Source organism: Heptranchias perlo, chromosome 13 (genome assembly GCF_035084215.1).
Source record: "Heptranchias perlo isolate sHepPer1 chromosome 13, sHepPer1.hap1, whole genome shotgun sequence".
NCBI lineage: Eukaryota > Metazoa > Chordata > Chondrichthyes > Hexanchiformes > Hexanchidae > Heptranchias > Heptranchias perlo.
The window spans coordinates 939,247-961,398 of NC_090337.1; the positions used below are offsets into that span (position 1 = coordinate 939,247).

The following is a 22,152-nucleotide window of genomic DNA, read 5'->3' on the forward strand; positions in this document are numbered from 1 at the left end:
AGTTATTGATCACTTCCTGTTATAGATCCCTGTCCCGTTATTGGTCACTGTCCCGTTATTGATCATTGTCCTGTTACTGATCATTGTCCTGTTACTGATCACTGTCCTGTTGTTGATCACTGTCCTGTTACTGATCACTATCCTGTTATTGATCATTGTCCTGTTACTGATCACTGCCCTGTTACTGATCACTGTCCTGTTACTGATCACTGTCCTGTTATTGATCATTGTCCTGTTACTGATCACTGTCCTGTTATTGTTCATTGTCCTGTGACTGATCACTGTCCTGTTATTGATCATTTTCCTGTTACTGATCACTGTCCTGTTATTGATCATTGTCCTGTTACTGATCACTGTCCTGTTATTGATCACTGTCCTGTGACTGATCACTGTCCTGTTTTTGATCATTGTCCGGTTACTGATCACTGTCCTGTTATTGATCATTGTCCTGTTACTGATCACTCTTCTGTTATTGATCACTGTCCTGTTTCTGATCAATGTCGTGCTACTGATCGCTGTTCCATTATTGATCACTTCTTGTTATTGATCACTGTCCCGTTTCTGATCACTATCCTGTTACTGATCCCTGTACTGATACTGATCATTGTCCTGTTAATGATCCCTGTCCTGTTATTGATCACTGTCCCATCATTGATCACTTCCTGTTATTGGTCACTGACCCGTTATTGATCACTATCCTGTTACTGATCCCTGTACTGATACTGATCACTGTCCTGTTATAGATCCCTGTCCCGTTATTGGTCACTGTCCCGTTATTGATCTTTGTCCTGTTACTGATCACTATCCTGTTATTGATCACTGTCCTGTGGCTGATCACTGTCCTGTTATTGTTCATTGTCCTGTTGCTGATCACTGTCCTGTTACTGATAACTGACGTGTTATTGATCATTGTCTGGTTACTGATCACTCATCTGTTATTGATCACTGTCCCATTATTGATCAATTCTTTTTGTTGATCACTGTCCTGTTACTGATTACTGTCGCATTACTGATCACCGTCCTGTTATTGATCACCGCCCTGTTGTTGATCAGTGTCCTGTTATTGATCACTGTGCTGTTACTGATCACCGTCCCGTTATTGATCACTGTCCCTTTATTGATCACAGTCCTGTTATTGATCACTGTCCTGTTCCTGATCACGGTCCTGTTTTTGATAACTGTCCTGTTGTTGATCAATGTTCCATTATTGGTCACTGTCCTATTACTGATCACTGTCCATTTATTTATCACTGCCCAATAAATTGATCACTGTCCTGTTATCGATGCCTGACCCGTTATCGATCACAGTCCTGTTACTGATCACTGTCCTGTTATTGATCATTGTCCTGTTGCTGATCACTGTCATGTTATTGATCATTGTCCTGTTAATGATCACTATCCTGTTATTGATCACTGTCCTGTTACTGATTACTGTCCTGTTATTGATCACTGTCATGTTACTGATCACTGTCCTGTTATTGATCATTTACCTGTTACTGATCACTGTCCTGTTATTGATCATTGTCCTGTTACTGATCACTGTCATGTTATTGATCACTGTCTTGTTACTGATCACTGTCCTGTTATTGATCACTGTCCTGTTACTGATCACTGTCCTGTTATTGATCATTGTCCTGTTACTGATCACTGTCCTGTAATTGATCACTGTCCTGTAATTGATCACTGTCCTGTCACTGATCACTGTCCTGTTATTGATCATTGTCCTGTTACTGATCACTGTCCTGTTATTGTTCATTGTCCTGTTACTGATCAATGTCCTGTTATTGATCATTGTCCGGTTACTGATCACTGTCCTGTTATTGATCACTGTCCTGTTACTGATCACTGTCGTGCTACTGATCACTGTTCCATTATTGATCACTTCTTGTTATTAATCACTGTCCCATTACTGATCCCTGTACTGTTACTGATCTGTGTCCTTTTAATGAGCCCTGTCCTGTTATTGATCACTGTCCTGTTATTGATCACTGTCCCATCATTGATCACTTCCTGTTATTGATCACTCACCCGTTACTGATCACTGTCCTGTTATTGATTACTGTCCCATTATTGATCACTTCCTGTTATTGATCACTCACCCGTTACTGATCACTGTCCCGTTATTGATAACTGTCCATTTATTGATCACTCCCTGTTATTGATCCCTGTCCCGTTATTGATCACAGTCCTGTTACTGATCACTGTCCCGTTACTGATCACCGTCCCGTTATTGATCATTGTCCTGTTGCTGATCACTGTCCAGTTATTGATCACTGCCCTGTTATTGATCCCTTTTCTGTTATTGATCACTGTCCTGTTACTGATCATTGTCCAGTTGTTGATCACTGTCCTGTTACTGATCACTGTCCTTTTATTGATCACTGTCCCGTTATTGAGAAATCTCCCGATATTGATCACTATCCCGTTACTGATCACTGTCCAGTTCTTGATCCCTGTCCTGTTATTGATCACTGTCCCGTTATTGGTCATTGTCCTGTTACTGATCACTGTCCTGTAATTGATCACTGTCCTGCCACTGATTCCTGTCCCATTATTGATCACTGACCTGTTATTGATCACTGTCCTGTTATTGATCACTGTCCCGTTATTGATCGTTGTCCTGTTGCTGATCAGTGTCCCATTATTGATCACTGTCCTGTTACTGATCACTGTCTCGTTATTGATCACCGTCCCGTTATTGATCACTGTCCAGTTACTGATCATTGTCCTGTTATTGATCACTGTCCTGTTACTGATCATTGGCTTGTTCATGATCACAGTCCTGTTCTTGATCACTGTCCTGTTACTGATCACTGTCCTGTTATTGATCATTGGCTTGTTAATGATCACAGTCCTGTTATTGATCACTGTCCTGTTACTGATCACTGTCCTGTTATTGATAACTGTCCTGTTACTGATTCCTGTCCCGTTATTGATCACTGTCCTGTTATTGATCACTGTCCTGTTACTGATTCCTGTCCCGTTATTGATCACTGTTCTGTTATTGATCACAGTCCTGTTACTGATGACTGTCCTGTTACTGATTCCTGTCCCGTTATTGAACAGTGTTCTGTTATTGATCACAGTCCTGTTATTGATCACTGTCCCGTTATTGGTCACTGTCCTGTTATTGATCCCTGTCCTGTTATTGATCACTGTCCCGTTATAGCTCATTGTCCTGTTGCTGATCACTGTCCAGTTATTGATCACCGTCCCGTTATTGATCAGTGTCCCGTTATTGATCCGTGTCCTGTTATTGATCATTGTCCTGTGACTGATCTTTGTCCTGTTATTGATCACTGCCCTGTTATTGATCACTACCAAGTTGTTGATCACTGTTCTATCATTGATCACTGTCCAATTAATGATCACTGTCCTGTTATTGATCACTGTCCAGATATTGATCATTGTCCTGTTATTGATCACTGTCCCATTATTGGTCACTGTCCTGTTACTGATCACTGTCCAGTTCTTGATCCCAGTCCTGTTATTGATCACTGTCCCGTTATTGGTCACTGTCCTGTTACTGATCACCGTCCAGTTATTGATCACTGTCCCGAATTTAATCCCTGTCCTGTTATTGATGACTGTCCCGTTATTGGTCACTGTCCTGTTATTGATCACTGACCTGTTATTGATCACTGTCCCGTTATTGATCATTGTCCTGTTGCTGATCAGTGTCCTGTTATTGATCACTGTCCTGTTATTGATCACTGTCCCGTTATTGATCATTGTCCTGTTGCTGATCAGTGTCCTGTTATTGATCACTGTCCTGTAAATGATCCCTGTCCCATTATTGATCACTGTCCTGTTACTGATCACTGTCCCGTTATTGATCACCGTCCCGTTACTGATCACTATCCAGTTACTGATCACTGTCCTGTTACTGATCACTACCCTGTTATTGATAACTGTCCTGTTACTGATTCCTGTCCCGTTATTGATCACTGTCCTGTTATTGATCACTATCCTGTTACTGATTCCTGTCCAGTTATTGATCACTGTTCTGTTATTGATCACAGTCCTGTTATTGATCACTGTCCTGTTACTGATCCCTGACCCATTATTGATCACTGTCCTGTTACTGATTCCTGTCTTGTTATTGATCACTGTCCTGTTACTGATTCCTGTCTTGTTATTGATCACTGTCCGGTTACTGATCATTGTCCCGTTATTCATCACTGTCCCATTATTGATCACTGTCCTGTTATTGATCACTGTCCCGTTATTGGTCACTGTCCTGTTATTGATCCCTGTCCTGTTATTGATCACTGTCCCGTTATTGGTCACTGTCCTGTTATTGATCCCTGTCCTGTTATCGATCACTGTCACGTGATAGCTCATTGTGCTGTTACTGATCACTGTCCTGTTATTGATCACTGTCCTGTTATTGATCACTGTCCCGTTACTGATTCCTTTCCCATTATTGATCACTGTCCCGTTACTGATTCCTTTCCCATTATTGATCACTGTCCTGTTATTGATCACTGTTCTGTTACTGATCACTGTCCTGTTATTGATCTCTGTGCTGTGATTGATCACTGTCCCGTTATTGATCACTGTCCCGTTATTGATCACTGTCCCGTTATTGGTCACTGTCCTGTTACTGATCCCTGTCCCAATATTGATCACTGTCCCGTTATTGATCCCTGTGCTGTTATTGATCACTGTCCTGTTACTGATCACTGTCCCGTTATTGAGAAATCTCCTGTTATTGATCACTGTCCCGTTACTGATCACTGTCCAGTTCTTGATCCCTGTCCTGTTATTGATCACTGTCCTGTTATTTGTCACTGTCCTGTTACTGATCACTGTCCTGTTATTGATCACTGTCCTATTACTGATCCCTGACCCGTTATTGATCACTGTCCTGTTATTGATCACTGTCCTGTTACTGATCCCTGACCCGTTATTGGTCACTGTCACGTTATTGATCATTGTCCTGTTACTGATCACTGTCCTGTTATTGATCACTGTCCTGTTACTGATCCCTGACCCGTTATTGATCACTGTCCTGTTATTGATCACTGCCCTGTTAATGGTCCCTGTCCCATTATTGATCACTGTCCCATTATTGATCCCTGTGCTGTGATTGATTATTGTCCCGTTATTCATCACTGTCCCGTTATTGATCACTGTCCCGTTATTGATCCCTGTCCTGTTATTGATGATTGTCCTGTTATTGATCACTGGCCTGTTATTGATCACCACCAAATTTTTGATCACTGTTACATTATTGATCACTGTCCAATTATTGATCACTGTCCTGTTATTGATCACTGTCCCGTTATTGAGAAATCTCCCGTTATTGATCACTATCCCGTTACTGATCACTGTCCAGTTCTTGATCCCTGTCCTGTTATTGATCACTGTCCCGTTATTGGTCATTGTCCTGTTACTGATCACTGTCCTGCAATTGATCACTGTCCTGCCACTGATTCCTGTCCCATTATTGGTCACTGTCCTGTTACTGATCACTATCCAGTTATTGATCACTGTCCCGAAATTGATCCCTGTCCTGTTTTTGATGACTGTCTTGTTATTGGTCACTGTCCTGTCATTGATCACTGACCTGTTATTGATCACTGTCTCGTCATTGATCACCGTCCCGTTATTGATCACTGTCCAGTTACTGATCATTGTCCTGTTATTGATCATTGGCTTGTTAATGATCCCAGTCCTGTTATTGATCACTGTCCTGTTACTGATCACTGTCCTGTTATTGATCATTGGCTTGTTAATGATCCCAGTCCTGTTACTGATCACTGTCCTGTTACTGATCACTGTCCTGTTATTGATCATTGGCTTGTTAATGATCCCAGTCCTGTTATTGATAACTGTCCTGTTACTGATTCCTGTCCCGTTATTGATCAGTGTCCTGTTATTGATCACTATCCTGTTACTGATTGCTGTCCTGTTATTGATCACAGTCCTGTTACTGATCACCGTCCCGTTATTGATCACTGTCCCGTTATTGATCCGTGTCCTGTTATTGATCATTGTCCTGTGACTGATCACTGTTCTATTATTGATCACTGTCCAATTATTGATCACTGTCCTATTATTGATCACTGTCCAGATATTGATCATTGTCCAGATATTGATCACTGTCCCATTATTGGTCACTGTCCTGTTACTGATCACTGTTCAGTTCTTGATCCCAGTCCTGTTATTGATCACTGTCCCGTTATTGGTCACTGTCCTAGAGTCATAGAGTCATAGAGTTATACAGCACGGATAGAGGCCCTTCGGCCCATCGTGTCCGCGCCGGCCATCAGCCCTGTCTACTCTAATCCCATATTCCAGCATTTGGTCCGTAGCCTTGTATGCTATGGCATTTCAAGTGCTCATCCAAATGCTTCTTGAATGTTGTGAGGGTTCCTGCCTCCACAACCCTTTCAGGCAGTGAGTTCCAGACTCCAACCACCCTCTGGGTGAAAAAGTTCTTTCTCAAATCCCCTCTAAACCTCCCGCCTTTTACCTTGAATCTATGTCCCCTTGTTATAGTACCCTCAACGAAGGGAAAAAGCTCCTTAGTATCCATCCTATCTGTGCCCCTCATAATTTTGTACACCTCAATCATGTCCCCCCTCAGCCTCCTCTGCTCCAAGGAAAACAAACCCAATCTTCCCAGTCTCTCTTCATAGCTGAAGCGCTCCAGCCCTGGTAACATCCTGGTGAATCTCCTCTGCACCCTCTCCAAAGCGATCACATCCTTCCTGTAGTGTGGCGACCAGAACTGCACACAGTACTCCAGCTGTGGCCTAACCAGTGTTTTATACAGCTCCATCATAACCTCCTTGCTCTTATATTCTATGCCTCGGCTAATAAAGGCAAGTATCCCATATGCCTTCTTTACCACCTTATCTACCTGTTCCGCCGCCTTCAGGGATCTGTGAACTTGCACACCAAGATCCCTCTGACCCTCTGTCTTGCCTAGGGTCCTCCCATTCATTGTGTATTCCCTTGCCTTGTTAGTCCCTCCAAAGTGCATCACCTCGCACTTTTCCGGGTTAAATTCCATTTGCCACTGTTCCGCCCATCTGACCAACCCATCTATATCGTCCTGCAGACTGAGGCTATCCTCCTCGCTATTTACCACCCTACCAATTTTTGTATCATCAGCGAACTTACTGATCATACCTTTTACATTCATATCCAAGTCATTAATGTAGACCACAAACAGCAAGGGACCCAGCACCGACCCCTGTGGTACCCCACTGGCCACAGGCTTCCAGTCACAAAAACAACCTTCGACCATCACCCTCTGCCTTCTGCCACTAAGCCAGTTTTGTATCCAAAGTGCCAAGGCACCCTGGATTCCATGGGCTCGTACCTTCTTGACCAGTCTCCTGTGCGGGACTTTATCGAAGGCCTTACTGAAATCCATGTATACCACATCCACTTCGTTACCCTCATCCACACGCCTAGTCACCCCCTCAAAAAATTCAATCAAATTAGTCAGACATGATCTTCCCTTGACAAAGCCATGTTGACTATCCCTGATTAATCCTTGCTTCTCCAAGTGGAGACTAATTTTGTCCTTCAGAATTTTTTCCAATAATTTTCCTACCACTGATGTTAGGCTCACTGGCCTGTAGTTCCCCGGTTTTTCCCTACTCCCCTTCTTGAATAATGGTATTACATTAGCGGTTCTCCAGTCCTCTGGCACATCCCCTGTGGCCAGAGAGGTTCTGAATATTTGTGTCAGAGCCCCCGCAATCTCCTCCTTTGCCTCACACAGTAGCCTGGGATACATTTCGTCCGGGCCTGGGGATTTATCCATTTTTAGGCCTGCTAAAACCGCCAATACCTCCTCCCGCTCGATGTTAATATGTTCGAGTATATCACAGTCCCCCTGCCGTATTTCTATGTCTACATCGTCCTTCTCCATAGTGAAAACAGATGCAAAAAATTCATTTAGAACCCCTCCTACATCTGCCGGCTCCACACACAGATTGCCATTTTTGTCCCTAATGGGCCCTATTTTTTCCCTCGTCATCCTCTTACCCTTAATATACTTATAAAACATCTTAGGATTTTCCTTTATTTTCCTTTATTTTGCTCGCCAGTGTTATTTCATGGCCCCTCCTTGATCTCCTAATTTCTTTTTTAAGTATCCCCCTGCACTTTTTGTACTCCTCTAGGGCTTCCTCCGTCTTTAGCCTTTTGTATCTGCCAAAAGCCCTCCTTTTTTTCCTAATCCATTCTCGTATATCCCCTGACATCCAAGGTTCCCTGGAGTTCTTGGAACCACCCTTGACCTTTACGGGAACATGTTGCCATTGTATGGTCTCAATCTCCCTTCTGAAAGACTCCCATTGCTCCGATGCGGATTTTCCTACAAGCAGCTGATCCCAGTCCATTTTGGCCAGATCCTGCCTTATCCTATTAAAATCGGCCTTCCCCCAATTTAGAACCTTTATTTCCGGCCCCTCCCTGTCCTTTTCCATGACCACCTTAAATCTCACCAAATTATGGTCACTGTCACCAAAGTGCTCACCTACTAGCACTTCTTCCACTTGGCCGGCCACATTCCCTAGAATTAGGTCCAGTACCGCCCCCTCTCTTGTAGGACTTTCTACATGCTGGCTCAAAAAGCTCTCCTGGATGCACGTTAAGAATTTTGTACCCTCTAAGCCTTTTACACTCTGAGTATCCCAGTTAATATTGGGGAAGTTGAAATCCCCCACTATTATTACCCTATTATTTGCACAATTTTCTGAGATTTGCCTACATATCTGTTCCTCTATCTCCCCCTGACTGTTTGGGGGCCTATAGTACACTCCCATCAAAGTGCTTGCCCCCTTTTTGTTTTTAAGCTCCACCCATATGGCCTCATTAGAGGAACCTGCTAATATATCATCCCTCCTTATGGCAGTAATTGATTCTTTAATTAATATTGCGACCCCCCCTCCTCTTATACCTCCCCCTCTGTCCTGTTACTGATCACTGTCCTGTAATTGATCACTGACCCGCCACTGATTCCTGTCCCATTATTGATCACTGTCCTGTTACTGATCACTGTTCAGTTATTGATCACTGTCCCGAATTTGATCACTGTCCTGTTATTGATCACTGTCCCGTTATTGGTCACTGTCCTGTTACTGATCACTGTCCTGTAATTGATCACTGTCCCGCCACTGATTCCTGTCCCATTATTGATCACTGTCCTGTTACTGATCACTGTCCAGTTATTGATCACTGTCCCAAATTTGATCCCTGTCCCGTTATTGGTCACTGTCCTGTTATTGATCACTGACCTGTTATTGATCACTGTCCTGTTATTGATCACTGTCCCGTTATTGATCATTGTCCTGTTGCTGATCAGTGTCCTGTTATTGATCACTGTCCTGTTACTGATTCCTGTCCCGTTATTGATCACAGTCCTGTTATTGATCATTGTCCTGTTACTGATCACTGTCGAGTTATTGATCACTGTCCTGTTACTGATCCCTGACCCGTTATTGATCACTGTTCTGTTATTGATCACAGACCTGTTATTGATCACTGTCCTGTTACTGATCACTGCCCAGTTATTGATCACAGACCTGTTATTGATCACTGTCCTGTTACTGATCCCTGACCCGTTATTGATCATTGTCTTGTGACTGATCACTGTCCTGTTCCTGATCATTGTCCTGTTATTGATCATTGTCCTGTTACTGATCCCTGACCTGTTATTGATCACTGTCCTGTTACTGATCACTGTCCTGTTACTGATCACTGTCCAGTTATTGATCACTGTCCTGTTACTGATCACTGTCCTGTTATTGATCACTGTCCCGTTATTGATCATCGTCCCATTATTGATCATTGTCCTGTTACTGATCACTGTCCTGTTATAAGAACATAAGAAATAGGAGCAGGAGTAGGCCAATCGGCCCCTCGAGCCTGCTCCGCCATTCAATAAGATCATGGCTGATCTGATCCTAACCTCAAATCTAAATTCATGTCCAATTTCCTGCCCGCTCCCCGTAACCCCTAATTCCCTTTACTTCTAGGAAACTGTCTATTTCTGTTTTAAATTTATTTAATGATGCAGCTTCCACAGCTTCCTAGGGCAGCAAATTCCACAGACCTACTACCCTCTGAGTGAAGAAGTTTCTCCTCATCTCAGTTTTGAAAGAGCAGCCCCTTATTCTAAGATTATGCCCCCTAGTTCTAGTTTCACCCATCCTTGGGAACATCCTTACCGCATCCACCCGATCAAGCCCCTTCACAATCTTATATGTTTCAATAAGATCGCCTCTCATTCTTCTGAACTCCAATGAGTCGAGTCCCAATCTACTCAACCTCTCCTCATATGTCCGCCCCCTCATCCCCGGGATTAACCGAGTGAACCTTCTTTGTACTGCCTCGAGAGCAAGTATGTCTTTTCTTAAGTATGGACACCAAAACTGTATGCAGTACTCCAGGTGCGGTCTCACCAATACCTTATATAACTGCAGCAATACCTCCCTGTTTTTATATTCTATCCCCCTAGCAATAAACATCAACATTCCGTTGGCCTTCTTGATCACCTGCTGCACCTGCATACTATCTTTTTGATTTTCTTGCACTAGGACCCCCAGATCCCTTTGTACTGCAGTACTTTCCAGTCTCTTGCCATCAAGATAATAACTTGCTCTCTGATTTTTCCTGCCAAAGTGCATAACCTCACATTTTCCAATGTTGTATTGCATCTGCCAAATCTCCGCCCACTCACCCAGTCTGTCTATATCCACTTGTAGGTTTTTTATGTCCTCCTCACTCTCTACTTTCCCTCCCATCTTTGTATCATCTGCAAACTTTGATATGTTACACTCGGTCCCCTCCTCCAAATCGTTAATTTTGATTGTAAAGAGTTGGGAACCCAGCACTGACCCCTGCGGAACACCACTGGCTACTGGTTGCCAGTCCGAGAATGAACCATTTATCCTCTCTGCTTCCTGTTAGATAACCAATCCTCCACCCATGCCAGAATATTACCCCCAATCCAGTGATTCTTTATCTTGAGCAATAATCTTTTATGTGGCACCTTGTCGAATGCCTTCTGGAAGTCTAAATACATTACGTCCACTGGTTCCCCTTTATCCACCCTGTACGTTATGTCCTCAAAGAACTCAAGCAAATTTGTCAGACATGACTTCCCCTTCGTAAAGCCATGCTGACTTTGTCCTATTAAATTATGTTTATCCAAATGTTCCGCTACTGTCTCCTTAATAATAGACTCCAAAATTTTACCCCCCACAGATGTTCGGCTAACTGGTCTATAATTTCCAGCCTTCTGCCTACTACCCTTTTTAAATAAGGGTGTTACATTAGCAGTTTTCCAATCTGCCGGGACCTTTGCCGAGTCCAGAGAATTTTGGAAAATTATTACCAAAGCATCCACAATCCCCACTGCCACTTCCCTCAAGACCCTCGGATGTAAGCCATCAGGTCCAGGGGATTTATCCACCTTGAGTCCCATTAATTTACTGAGTACCAATTCCTTAGTGATTTTAATCGTATTTAGCTCCTCCCCCCCTAGAGCCCCCTGTTAGCCCAGAGTTGGGATATTCTTAGTGTCCTCTACCGTAAAGACTGAAACAAAATATTTGTTCAGCATTTTTGCCATCTCCATGTTTCCCACCATTAATTTCCCGGTCTCATCCTCTAAGGGACCTACGTTTGCCTTAGCCACCCTTTTTCTTTTCATGTAACGATAGAAACTCTTGCTTTCTGTTTTTATATTTTTTGCTAATTTATTTTCATAATCCATCTTCCCTTTCTTAATCCATCCTTTGGTTACTTTTTGCTGTCTTTTGAAGACTTCCCAATCTTCTATCCTCCCACTAAGTATGGCTACCTTATATGTCCTTGTTTTTAGTTGGATACTGTCCTTAATTTCTTTGCTTAGCCACGGATGGCTGTCATTTCTTTCACACCCTTTTTTCCTCAGTGGAATATATATTTTTTGAAAGTTGTAAAATAACTCCTAAAATGAACACCACTGCTCATGTACCGTCTTACCCTTTAATCTATTTTCCCAGTCCACTTTAATCAATTCCGCCCTTATTGATCATTGTCCTGTTCTTGATCACTGTCCTGTTATTGATCATTGTCCTAATATTGATCACTGTCCTCATGTTAATCTCTGCCCAGTTATTGTTCACTGTTCAGTAATTGATCACTGTCCGAATAGAATAATGAGGGAGAAATTAGAGTATGAGAGAAAGCTCGCTAGAAATATTAAAACAGATAGTAAGAATTTCTACAGGTATTTAAAAAGGATAAGAGTAAGTAAAGTGAGCGTTGGTCCTCTAGAGAGTGAGTCTGGGGAATTAATAATGGAGAATAAGGAAATGGCGGATGAATTGAACAGATATTTTGTGTCCGTCTTCACTGTAGAGGATACAAATAACATGCCAGAAATAATTGTGAATCAAGAGGTGAAAGGGAGGGAGGAACTTAAAACATTTACAATCACCAAGAAAAGGGTTTTGAAAAAAAATATTTGAACTAAAAGCTGACAAGTCCCCAGGTCCTGATGGACTTCATCCCAGGGTCTTAAAAGAAGTGGCTGCGGAGATAGTAGATGCATTGGTATTAATTTTTCAAAATTCCCTAGATTCTGGAAGGGTCCCATCAGATTGGAAAATAGCAAATGTAACTCCTCTATTGAAGAAAGGAGGGAGACAGAAAGCAGGAAATTACAGGCCAGTTAGCTAAACATCTGTCATAGGGAAAATGCTGGAATCTATTATTAAGGAGGTTATAGCAGGGCACTTAGAAAATCTCAATGCAATCAGGCAGAGTCAACAAGGCTTTGTGAAAGGGAAATCGTGTTTGACTAATTTATTAGAGTTCTTTGAGGAAGTAACAAGCAACATGGATAAAGGGGATCCTGTGGATGTGGTGGACTTGGATTTCCAGAAGGCTTTTGACAAGGTGACACATCAAAGGCCACTACACAAAATAAGAGCTCACGGTGTGGGGGGTAACATATTAGCATGGATAAAGGATTGGTTAGCTAACAGGAAACAGAGAGTAGGCATAAATGGGTCATTTTCAGGTTGGCAAGATGTAACGAGTGGAGTGCCACAGGGATCAGTGCTTGGGCCTCAACTATTTACAATCTATATCAATGACTTGGATGAAGGGACCGAATGTCTGGTTGCTGAATTTGCTGATGACACAAAGGTAGGTAGGAAAGTAAGTTGTGAAGAGGACATAAGGAGTCTGCAAAGGGATATAGATAGGTCAAGTGAGTGGGCAAATGGAGTATAATGTGGGAAAATGTAAAATTGTCCACTTTGGCAGGAGGAATAGAACAGTAGTATATTATTTAAATGGAGAGAGATTGCAGAACTCTGAGGTACAGAGGGATCTGGGTGTCCTAGTACATGAATCACAAAAAGTTAGTATGCAGGTACAGCAAGTGATTAGGAAGGCAAATGGAATGTTGTCATTTATTGCAAGGGGAATGGAATATAAAAGTAGAGATGTTTTGCTACAGTTGTACAGGGCATTGGTGAGACCACATCTAGAATACTGTGTGCAGTTTTGGTCTCCTTATTTAAGAGAGGACATAATTGCTTTGGAGGCAGTTCAGAGAAGGTTCACTCGACTGATTCCTGGGATGAGGGGTTATCTTATGAGGAAAGGTTAGACAAGTTGGGCCTGTAAACACTGGAGTTTAGAAGAATGAGAGGTGATCTTATTGAAACATTTAAGATCCTGAGGGGACGAGAAGGGGTAGATGCTGAGAGGATGTTTCTCCTTCTGGGAGAGACTCAAACTAGGGGCCACGGTTTAAAAATGAGGGGTCTCCCATTTAAGACGGAGATGAGGAGAATTTTTTTCTCTGAGGGTCGTGATTCTGTGGAACTCCCTTCCCCAGAGAGCGGGGGAGGCAGGGTCACTGAATATTTTTAAGGCTGAGTGAGATAGATTCCTGATTAACAAGGGAGTTAAAGGTTATAGCAGGTAGATGGGAAAGTAGGGTTGAGGTCACAATCAGATCAGCCATGATCTTATCAAATGGCAGAGCTGGCTCGAGGGGCCGAATGGCCTCCTGCTCTTAATTTGTATGTTCGTATTGATCCCTTCCTGTTATTGATCACTGTCCTGTTACTGATCACTGACCGGCGATCGATCACTGCCCTGTTATTGATCACTGTCCCGTTATTGATCACTGTCCCGTTAATAGTCACTGTCCTGTTACTGATCACAGTCCAGTTATTGATCACTGTCCTGTTACTGATCACTTACCTGTAACTGATCACCGTCCTGTTATTGATCACCGTCCAGTTATTGATCCCCGTCCTGTTATTGATCACTGTCCTGTTATTGGTCAATATCCCGTTCCTGATCACTGTCCAGTTATTGATCACTGACCTGTTATTGATCACTCTCCCGTTATTGATCACTGTCCTGTTACTGATCACTGTCATGTTATTGATCACTGTCCCGTTACTGATTCCTGTCCCATTATTGATCACTGTGCAGTTATTTATCGCCACCCAGTTATTGATCACTGTCCAATTATTGATCACTGTCCTGTTATTGATCACTGTCCCGTTATTGGTCACTGTCCTGTTACTGATCACTGTCCAGTTATTGATCAATGTCCTGTTACTGATCACTGTCCGGTTATTGCGCAATCTCCCGTTATTGATCACTGTCCTTTTTTTGATCACCGTCCCGTTATTGATCACTGTCCCGTTATTGATCCCCGTCCTGTTATTGATCCCTGTATTGTTACTGAACACTGTCCTGTTATTGATCACCGTCCCGTTATTGATCACCGTCCTGTTATTGATCACTCTCCCGTTATTGATCCCAGTCCTGTTACTGATCCCTGTATTGTTACTGATCACTGTCCTGTTATTGGTCACTATCCTGTTACTGATCACTGTCCAGTTATTGATCACTGTCCTGTTATTGGTCACTATCCTGTTACTGATCACTGTCCAGTTATTGATCACTGTCCAGTTATTGATCACTGTCCAGTTATTGAGCAATCTCCCGTTACTGATTCCTGTCCCGTTATTGATCACTGTGCAGTTATTGATCGCCACCCAGTTATTGATCACTGTCCAATTATTGATCACTGTCCTGTTATTGATCACTGCCCAGATATTGATCATTGTCCTGTTATTGATCACTGTCCCATTATTGGTCACTGTCCTGTTACTGATCACTGTCCAGTTATTGATCACTGTCCTGTTATTGATCACTGCCCAGATATTGATCATTGTCCTGTTATTGATCACTGTCCCATTATTGGTCACTGTCCTGTTACTGATCACTGTCCAGTTATTGATCACTGTCCCGTTATTGATTCCTGTCCTGTTATTGATCACTGACCTGCAACTGATCACTGTCCTGTTACTGATCCCCATCCTGTTATTGATCCCTGTATTGTTACTGATCACTGTCCTGTTATTGATATCTGTCCCATTATTGATCACGTCCTGTTATTGATCACTGTCCCATTATTGGTCACTGTCCTGTTACTGATCACTGTCCAGTTATTGATCACTTGCCTGTTATTGATCACTGCCCAGATATTGATCATTGTCCTGTTATTGATCACTGTCCCATTATTGGTCACTGTCCTGTTACTGATCACTATCCAGTTATTGATCACTGTCCCGTTATTGATTCCTGTCCTGTTATTGATCACTGACCTGCAACTGATCACTGTCCTGTTACTGATCCCCATCCTGTTATTGATCCCTGTATTGTTACTGATCGCTGTCCTGTTATTGATATCTGTCCCATTATTGATCACGTCCTGTTATTGATCACTGTCCTGTTACTGATCACTGTCCCGTTATTGATCACTGTCCCGTTATTAACCACTGTCCTGTTATTGATCACTGACCTGCAACTGATCACTGTCCTGTTATTGATCACTGTCCCGTTATTGATCACCGTCCCGTTATTGATCCCCATCCTGTTATTGATCCCTGTATTGTTACTGATCACTGTCCTGTTATTGATATCTGTCCCATTTTTGTTCACTGTCCTGTTACTGATCACTGACCTGTTATTGATCACTCTCCCGTTTCTGATTCCTGTCCCGTTATTGTTCACTGTTCTGTTACTGATTCCTGTCCCGTTATTGATCACTGTCCCGTTATTGATCACTGACCTGTTATTGATCACTCTCCCGTTACTGATTCCTGTCCCGTTAATGATCACTGTCCTGTTCTTGATCACTGTCCTATTATTGATCACCGTCCCGTTATTGATCCCAGTCTTGTTATTGATCACTCTCCCGTTACTGATTCCTGTCCTGTTATTGATCACTGTCCTGATCTTGATCACTGTCCCATTATTGATCGCCGTCCCGTTATTGATCACTGTCCTGTTACTGATCTCTGTCCGGTTATTGACCACTGACCTGCAACTGATCACTGCCCAGATATTGATCATTGTCCTGTTATTGATCACTGTCCCGTTATTGGTCACTGTCCTGTCACTGATCACTGTCATGTTATTGATCACTGTCCTGTTACTGATCACTGTCATGTTATTGATCACAGTCCAGTTATTGATCACTGTCCTGTTATTGATCACTGACCTGTAACTGATCACTGTCCTGTTATTGATCCCCGTCCCGTTATTGATCCCCGTCCTGTTATTGATCACCGTCCCGTTATTGATCACTGTCCTGTTATTGATCACTGACCTGTAACTGATCACTGTCCCATTATTGATCGCCGTCCCGTTATTGATCACTGTCCTGTTATTGATCACTGTCCAGTTATTGATCACTGTCCTGTTCTTGATCACCGTCCCGTTATTGATCCCAGTCCTGTTATTGATCACTCTCCCGTTACTGATTCCTGTCCCGTTATTGATCACTGTCCTGTTATTGATCACTGTCCCGTTATTGATCACTGTCCTGTTACTGATCACTGTCCAGTTATTGGTCACTGTCCTGTTTCTGATCCCTGTCCTGTTACTGATCACTGTCCCGTTATTGGTCACTGACCTGTTATTGATCACTGTCCAGAAATTGATCCCTGTCCTGTTATTGATCACTGTCCCGTTATTGATCATTGTCCCGTTACTGATCACTGTCCTGTTATTGATCACTGTCCCGTTATTGATCCCTGTCCTGTTATTGATCACTGTCCCATTATTGATCCCTGTCCTGTTAATGATGACTGTCCCATTATTGATCACTGACCTGTTATTGATCACTGACCTGTTATTGATCACTGTCCTGCAACTGATCACTGTCCTGTTACTGATCAGAGTCCCGTTATTGATCACTGACCTGTTATTGATCACTCTCCCGTTACTGATTCCTGTCCCGTTATTAATCACTGTCCTGTTATTGATCACTGTCCTGTTACTGATCATTGTCCCGTTATTGATCCCTGTCCCGTTACTGATCACTGTCCTGTTATTGATCACTGTCCAGTTATTGATCCCTGTCCCGTTACTGATCACTGTCCTGTTATTGATCACTGTCCTGTTACTGATCCCTGACCCGTTATTGATCACTGTTCCGTTATTGATCACTGACCTGTTATTGATCACCGTCCCGTTATTGATCACCGTCACATCATTGATCCCACTCCTGTTATTGATCTCTGTCCTGTTAATGATCCCTGTCCTGTTATTGATCACTGTACTGTTATTGATCACTGTCCTGTTATTGATCACTGTCCTGTTACTGATTCCTGTACCGTTCTTGATCACTGTTCTGTTATTGATCACAGTCCTGTTATTGATCACTGTCCTGTTAATGATAACTGTCCAGTTATATATCACTGTCCTGTTACTGACTGCTCTCCCATTATTGATCACTGTCCTGTTATTGATCACTGTCCCATTATTGATCATTGTCCTGTTACTGATCATTGTCCTGTTATTGATCATTGGCTTGTTAATGATCCCTGTCCTGTTATTGATCACTGTCCCGTTACTGATTCCTGTCCCGTTATTGATCACTGTCCTGTTATTGATCACTGTCCTGTTATTGATCTCAGCTCTGTTATTGATCACTGTCCTGTTACTGATCCCTGTCCCGTTATTGATCACTGTCCTGTTACTGATCACTGTCCTGTTATTGATCACTGTCCTGTTATTGATCTCAGCTCTGTTATTGATCACTGTCCTGTTACTGATCCCTGTCCCGTTATTGATCACTGTCCTGTTACTGATTCCTGTCCCGTTCTTGATCACTGTCCTGTTATTGATCATTGTCCTGTTACTGATCACTGTCCTGTTACTGATCACTGTCCTGTGACTGATCCTTGACCCGTTATTGATCACTGTCCTGTTATTGATCACTGCCCAGTTAATAAGAACATGCATAAGAAATAGGAGCAGGAGTAGGCCATCCGGCCCCTTGAGCCTGCTCCGCCATTCAATCGGATCATGGCTGATCTTCTACCTCAACGCCATTTTCCTGCCCGATCCCCATATCCCATGATGCCTTTAATATCTAGAAATCTATCGATCTCTGTTTTGAATGTACTCAATGACTGAGCCTCCACAGCCCTCTGGGATAGAGAATTCCAAAGATTCACCACCCTCTGAGTGAAGAAATTTCTCCTCATCACAGTCCTAAATGGCCGACCCCTTATTTTGAGACTGTGACCCCTGGTTTGAGACTCTCCAGCCTGGGGAAACATCCTCCCTGCATCTACCCTGTTGAGCCCTCTAAGAATTTTGTATGTTTCAATGAGATCACCTCTCATTCTTCTAAACTCTCGAGAATACAGGCCTAGTCTACTCAATCTCTCCTCATACGACAATCCCGCCATCCCAGGAATCAGTCTGGTGAACCTTTGTTGCACTCCCCCTATGGCAAGTAAATCCTTTCTGGTTGTAAAATTGTACACAATACTCCAGGTATGGTCTCACCAAGGCCCTCTATAACTGCAGTAAGACATCTTTACTCCTGTACTGAAATTCTCTTGTAATAAAGGCCAACATACCATTTACCTTCCTAATTGCTTGCTGCACCTGCATGTTAGTTTTCAGTGACTCATATACAAGGACACCCAGGTCCCCTTGAACATCAACATTTCCCAATCTCTCACCATTTAAAAAATACGCTGCATTTCTGTTTTTCCCACCAAAGTGGATAACTTCACATTTTTCCACATTATATTCCATCTGCCATGTTCTTGCCCACTCACTTAGCCTGTCCATATCACCTTGAAGCCTCTTTGCATCCTCCTCACAACTCACAATCCCACCTAGTTTTGTGTCAGCAGCAAACTTGGAAATATTACATTTGGTTCCCTCATCCAAATCATTGATATATATTGTGAATAGCTGGGGCCCAAGCACTGATCCCTGCGGTACCCCACTAGTCACTGCCTGCCACCCCGAAAAAGACCCGTTTATTCCTACTCTCTGCTTCCTGTCTCCTAACCAATTCTCAATCCATGCTAGTATATTACCCCCAATTCCATGTGCTCTAACTTTGTTCACCAACCTCCTGTGTGGGACCTTATCGAAAGCCTTCTGAAAATCCAAATACACCACATCCACTGGTTCCCCCTTATCTATTCTACTAGTGACATCCTCAAAGAACTCCAGTAAGTTTGTCAAACATGATTTCCCTTTCATAAATCCACGTTGACTCTGCCAAATCCTATTATTATTTTCCATGTGTCCTGTTATCACATCTTTTATAATAGAGTCTAGTATTTTCCCTAATGCTGATGTCAGGCTAACAGGTCTGTAATTCCCTGTTTTCTCTCTCCCTCCTTTCGTAATGATCACTGTCCTGTTATTGATCACGGCCCTGTAATTGATCATTGCCCAGTTATTGATCACTGCCCTGTTACCCAACCCTGTCCCGTTACTGATCCCTATCCTGCTATTGATCCCTATCCTGTTATTGGTCACTGCCCTGTTATTGGTCACTGCCAGTTATTGATCCCTGTCCTGTTATCGATCACTGTCATTGATCCTTGTCCTGTTATCGATCACTGTCCTGTTATTGGTCACTGCCAGTTATTGATCCCTGTCCTGTTATCGATCACTGTCATTGATCCTTGTCCTGTTATCGATCACTGTCCTGTTATTGGTCACTGCCAGTTATTGATCCCTGTCCTGTTATTGATCCCTGTCATTGATCACTGTCCTATTACTCATCCCGGGGCTGTTATTGTCACAGGTCTGGGCTTTGGCTGGGAGTACGGGCAGTTTCAGGGTGTTTTAATCTTTTATTATTTGAGCCCCAACAATCTAACGGTGGAGAAACTTTCTGAGCGCAGCGCTCTGAACCCTAGCGGCCAGTCACAGATCGAAGTTTGTCCCCTTCTAGTTGGGGAGTTGGAGTATCCGCGACATGCGGAATTTAGGGGTTGTTGAGACCCCACGAACTGTCTGCAATTCCACAAACCCCATTGCCAGAACGCCCTGCTTCCAATCAGTGTGGGAGAGCGGGTTAATCACACAGCCCATTAAAAACCCACAGTTATTCAGAGGCCCCGAGAGCCGCAGACAAAGAGCTTCTCGGTGCCAATTCCTGCCCGACGCTCGGTGCCCAGCCTCGCCCACCTCTGCCCAGTGCGGAGCGGTGCCCCCGACAGCCCGGCCCGGACTGGCCCAGCCCCGACCCGCACTCACCTCATTTTGCTCCGTCTCCGCCGCTCAGTCTGGATCAATGCTCGAGTCCAGGGACCGCTCACATTCCTCATTCACGTCACGTCCCCAATCTCCGTCCCACAAACTTCACACAGAACAAGATTCGGGCCAAAACTGCAGAGTCCCTCCCCCCACCCTCAAACTCCAACAGGACAGGGACAGAGAGAGAGAGAGAGGGACAGAGACAGGGACAGAGAGAGAGGGACAGAGAGAGAGAGAGGGACAGAGACTGGGACAGAGAGAGTGAGAGACAGAGAGAGAGACAGAGAGAGAGGGACAGAGAGAGAGAGAGAGAGGGACAGAGACTGGGACAGAGACAGGGACAGAGAGAGAGACAGAGAGAGAGAGAGGGACAGAGACTGGGACAGAGAGAGAGGGACAGAGACAGAGAGAGGGACAGAGAGAGAGAGAGAGAGGGACAGAGACTGGGACAGAGAGAGAGGGACAGAGAGAGAGAGAGGGGGACAGAGACTGGGACAGAGAGAGTGAGAGACAGAGAGAGAGACAGAGAGAGAGGGACAGAGAGAGAGGGACAGAGAGAGACAGAGACAGAGAGAGGGACAGAGAGAGAGAGAGAGAGGGACAGAGACTGGGACAGAGAGAGAGGGACAGAGAGAGAGAGAGGGACAGAGACTGGGACAGAGAGAGTGAGAGACAGAGAGAGAGACAGAGAGAGAGAGGGACAGAGAGAGAGAGACAGAGAGAGGGACAGAGAGAGAGGGACAGAGAGAGAGAGAGGGACAGAGAGAGAGACAGAGACAGAGAGAGGGACAGAGAGAGAGAGGGACCGAGAGAGAGGGACAGAGAGAGACAGAGACAGAGAGAGGGACAGAGAGAGAGGGACAGAGAGAGAGAGAGGGACAGAGAGAGAGACAGAGACAGAGAGAGGGACAGAGAGAGAGGGACAGAGAGAGAGACAGAGAGAGAGAGAGACAGAGACAGAGACAGAGAGAGGGACAGAGAGAGAGAGAGAGGGACAGAGAGAGAGAGACAGAGAGAGGGACAGAGAGAGAGAGGGACAGAGAGAGACAGAGACAGAGAGAGAGAGAGACTGGGACAGAGAAAGAGACAGAGACAGGGACAGAGAAAGACAGGGACAGAGAGAGAGTGAGAGAGTGACAGGGACAGAGAGAGAGACACAGAGAGAGAGAGAGGGACAGGGACAGATAGAGAGACAGGGACAGAGAGAGAGACAGAGAGACAGGGACAGAGAGAGAGACACACAGAGAGAGGGACAGAGAGAGAGAGAGACAGAGAGAGAGACAGACAGAGACTGGGACAGAGAGAGAGACAGAGAGAGAGAGAGGGACAGAGAGAGAGAGAGGGACAGAGAGAGAGAGAGACAGAGACAGAGAGAGGGACAGAGAGAGAGAGGGACAGAGAGAGAGAGAGGGACAGAGAGAGAGAGAGGGACAGAGAGAGAGAGAGGGACAGAGAGAGAGACAGAGACAGAGAGAGGGACAGAGAGAGAGACAGAGAGAGAGAGAGACAGAGACAGAGACAGAGAGAGGGACAGAGAGAGAGAGAGAGAGGGACAGAGAGAGAGAGACAGAG

At 44.0% G+C, this 22,152-nt stretch overlaps 1 protein-coding gene across 5 annotated transcripts in view; it reads right to left on the reverse strand.

Annotated features, from left to right (window-relative positions):
* The window catches only part of masp1 (MBL associated serine protease 1), a 409,480-nt gene extending 388,844 nt beyond the window's left edge, over positions 1-20,636 (reverse strand). For all 5 annotated transcript variants that reach the window (XR_010965392.1, XM_067994819.1, XM_067994820.1 and 2 more), the window contains exon 1: positions 20,581-20,636. Coding sequence is in view for 4 of the 5 variants with exons in the window: in XM_067994819.1 (XP_067850920.1) it covers positions 20,581-20,585 (5 nt within the window). In the remaining variant the exon portion in view is untranslated. The remainder of the gene's footprint in view (positions 1-20,580) is intronic.
* Positions 20,637-22,152: the final 1,516 nt, after the last annotated feature.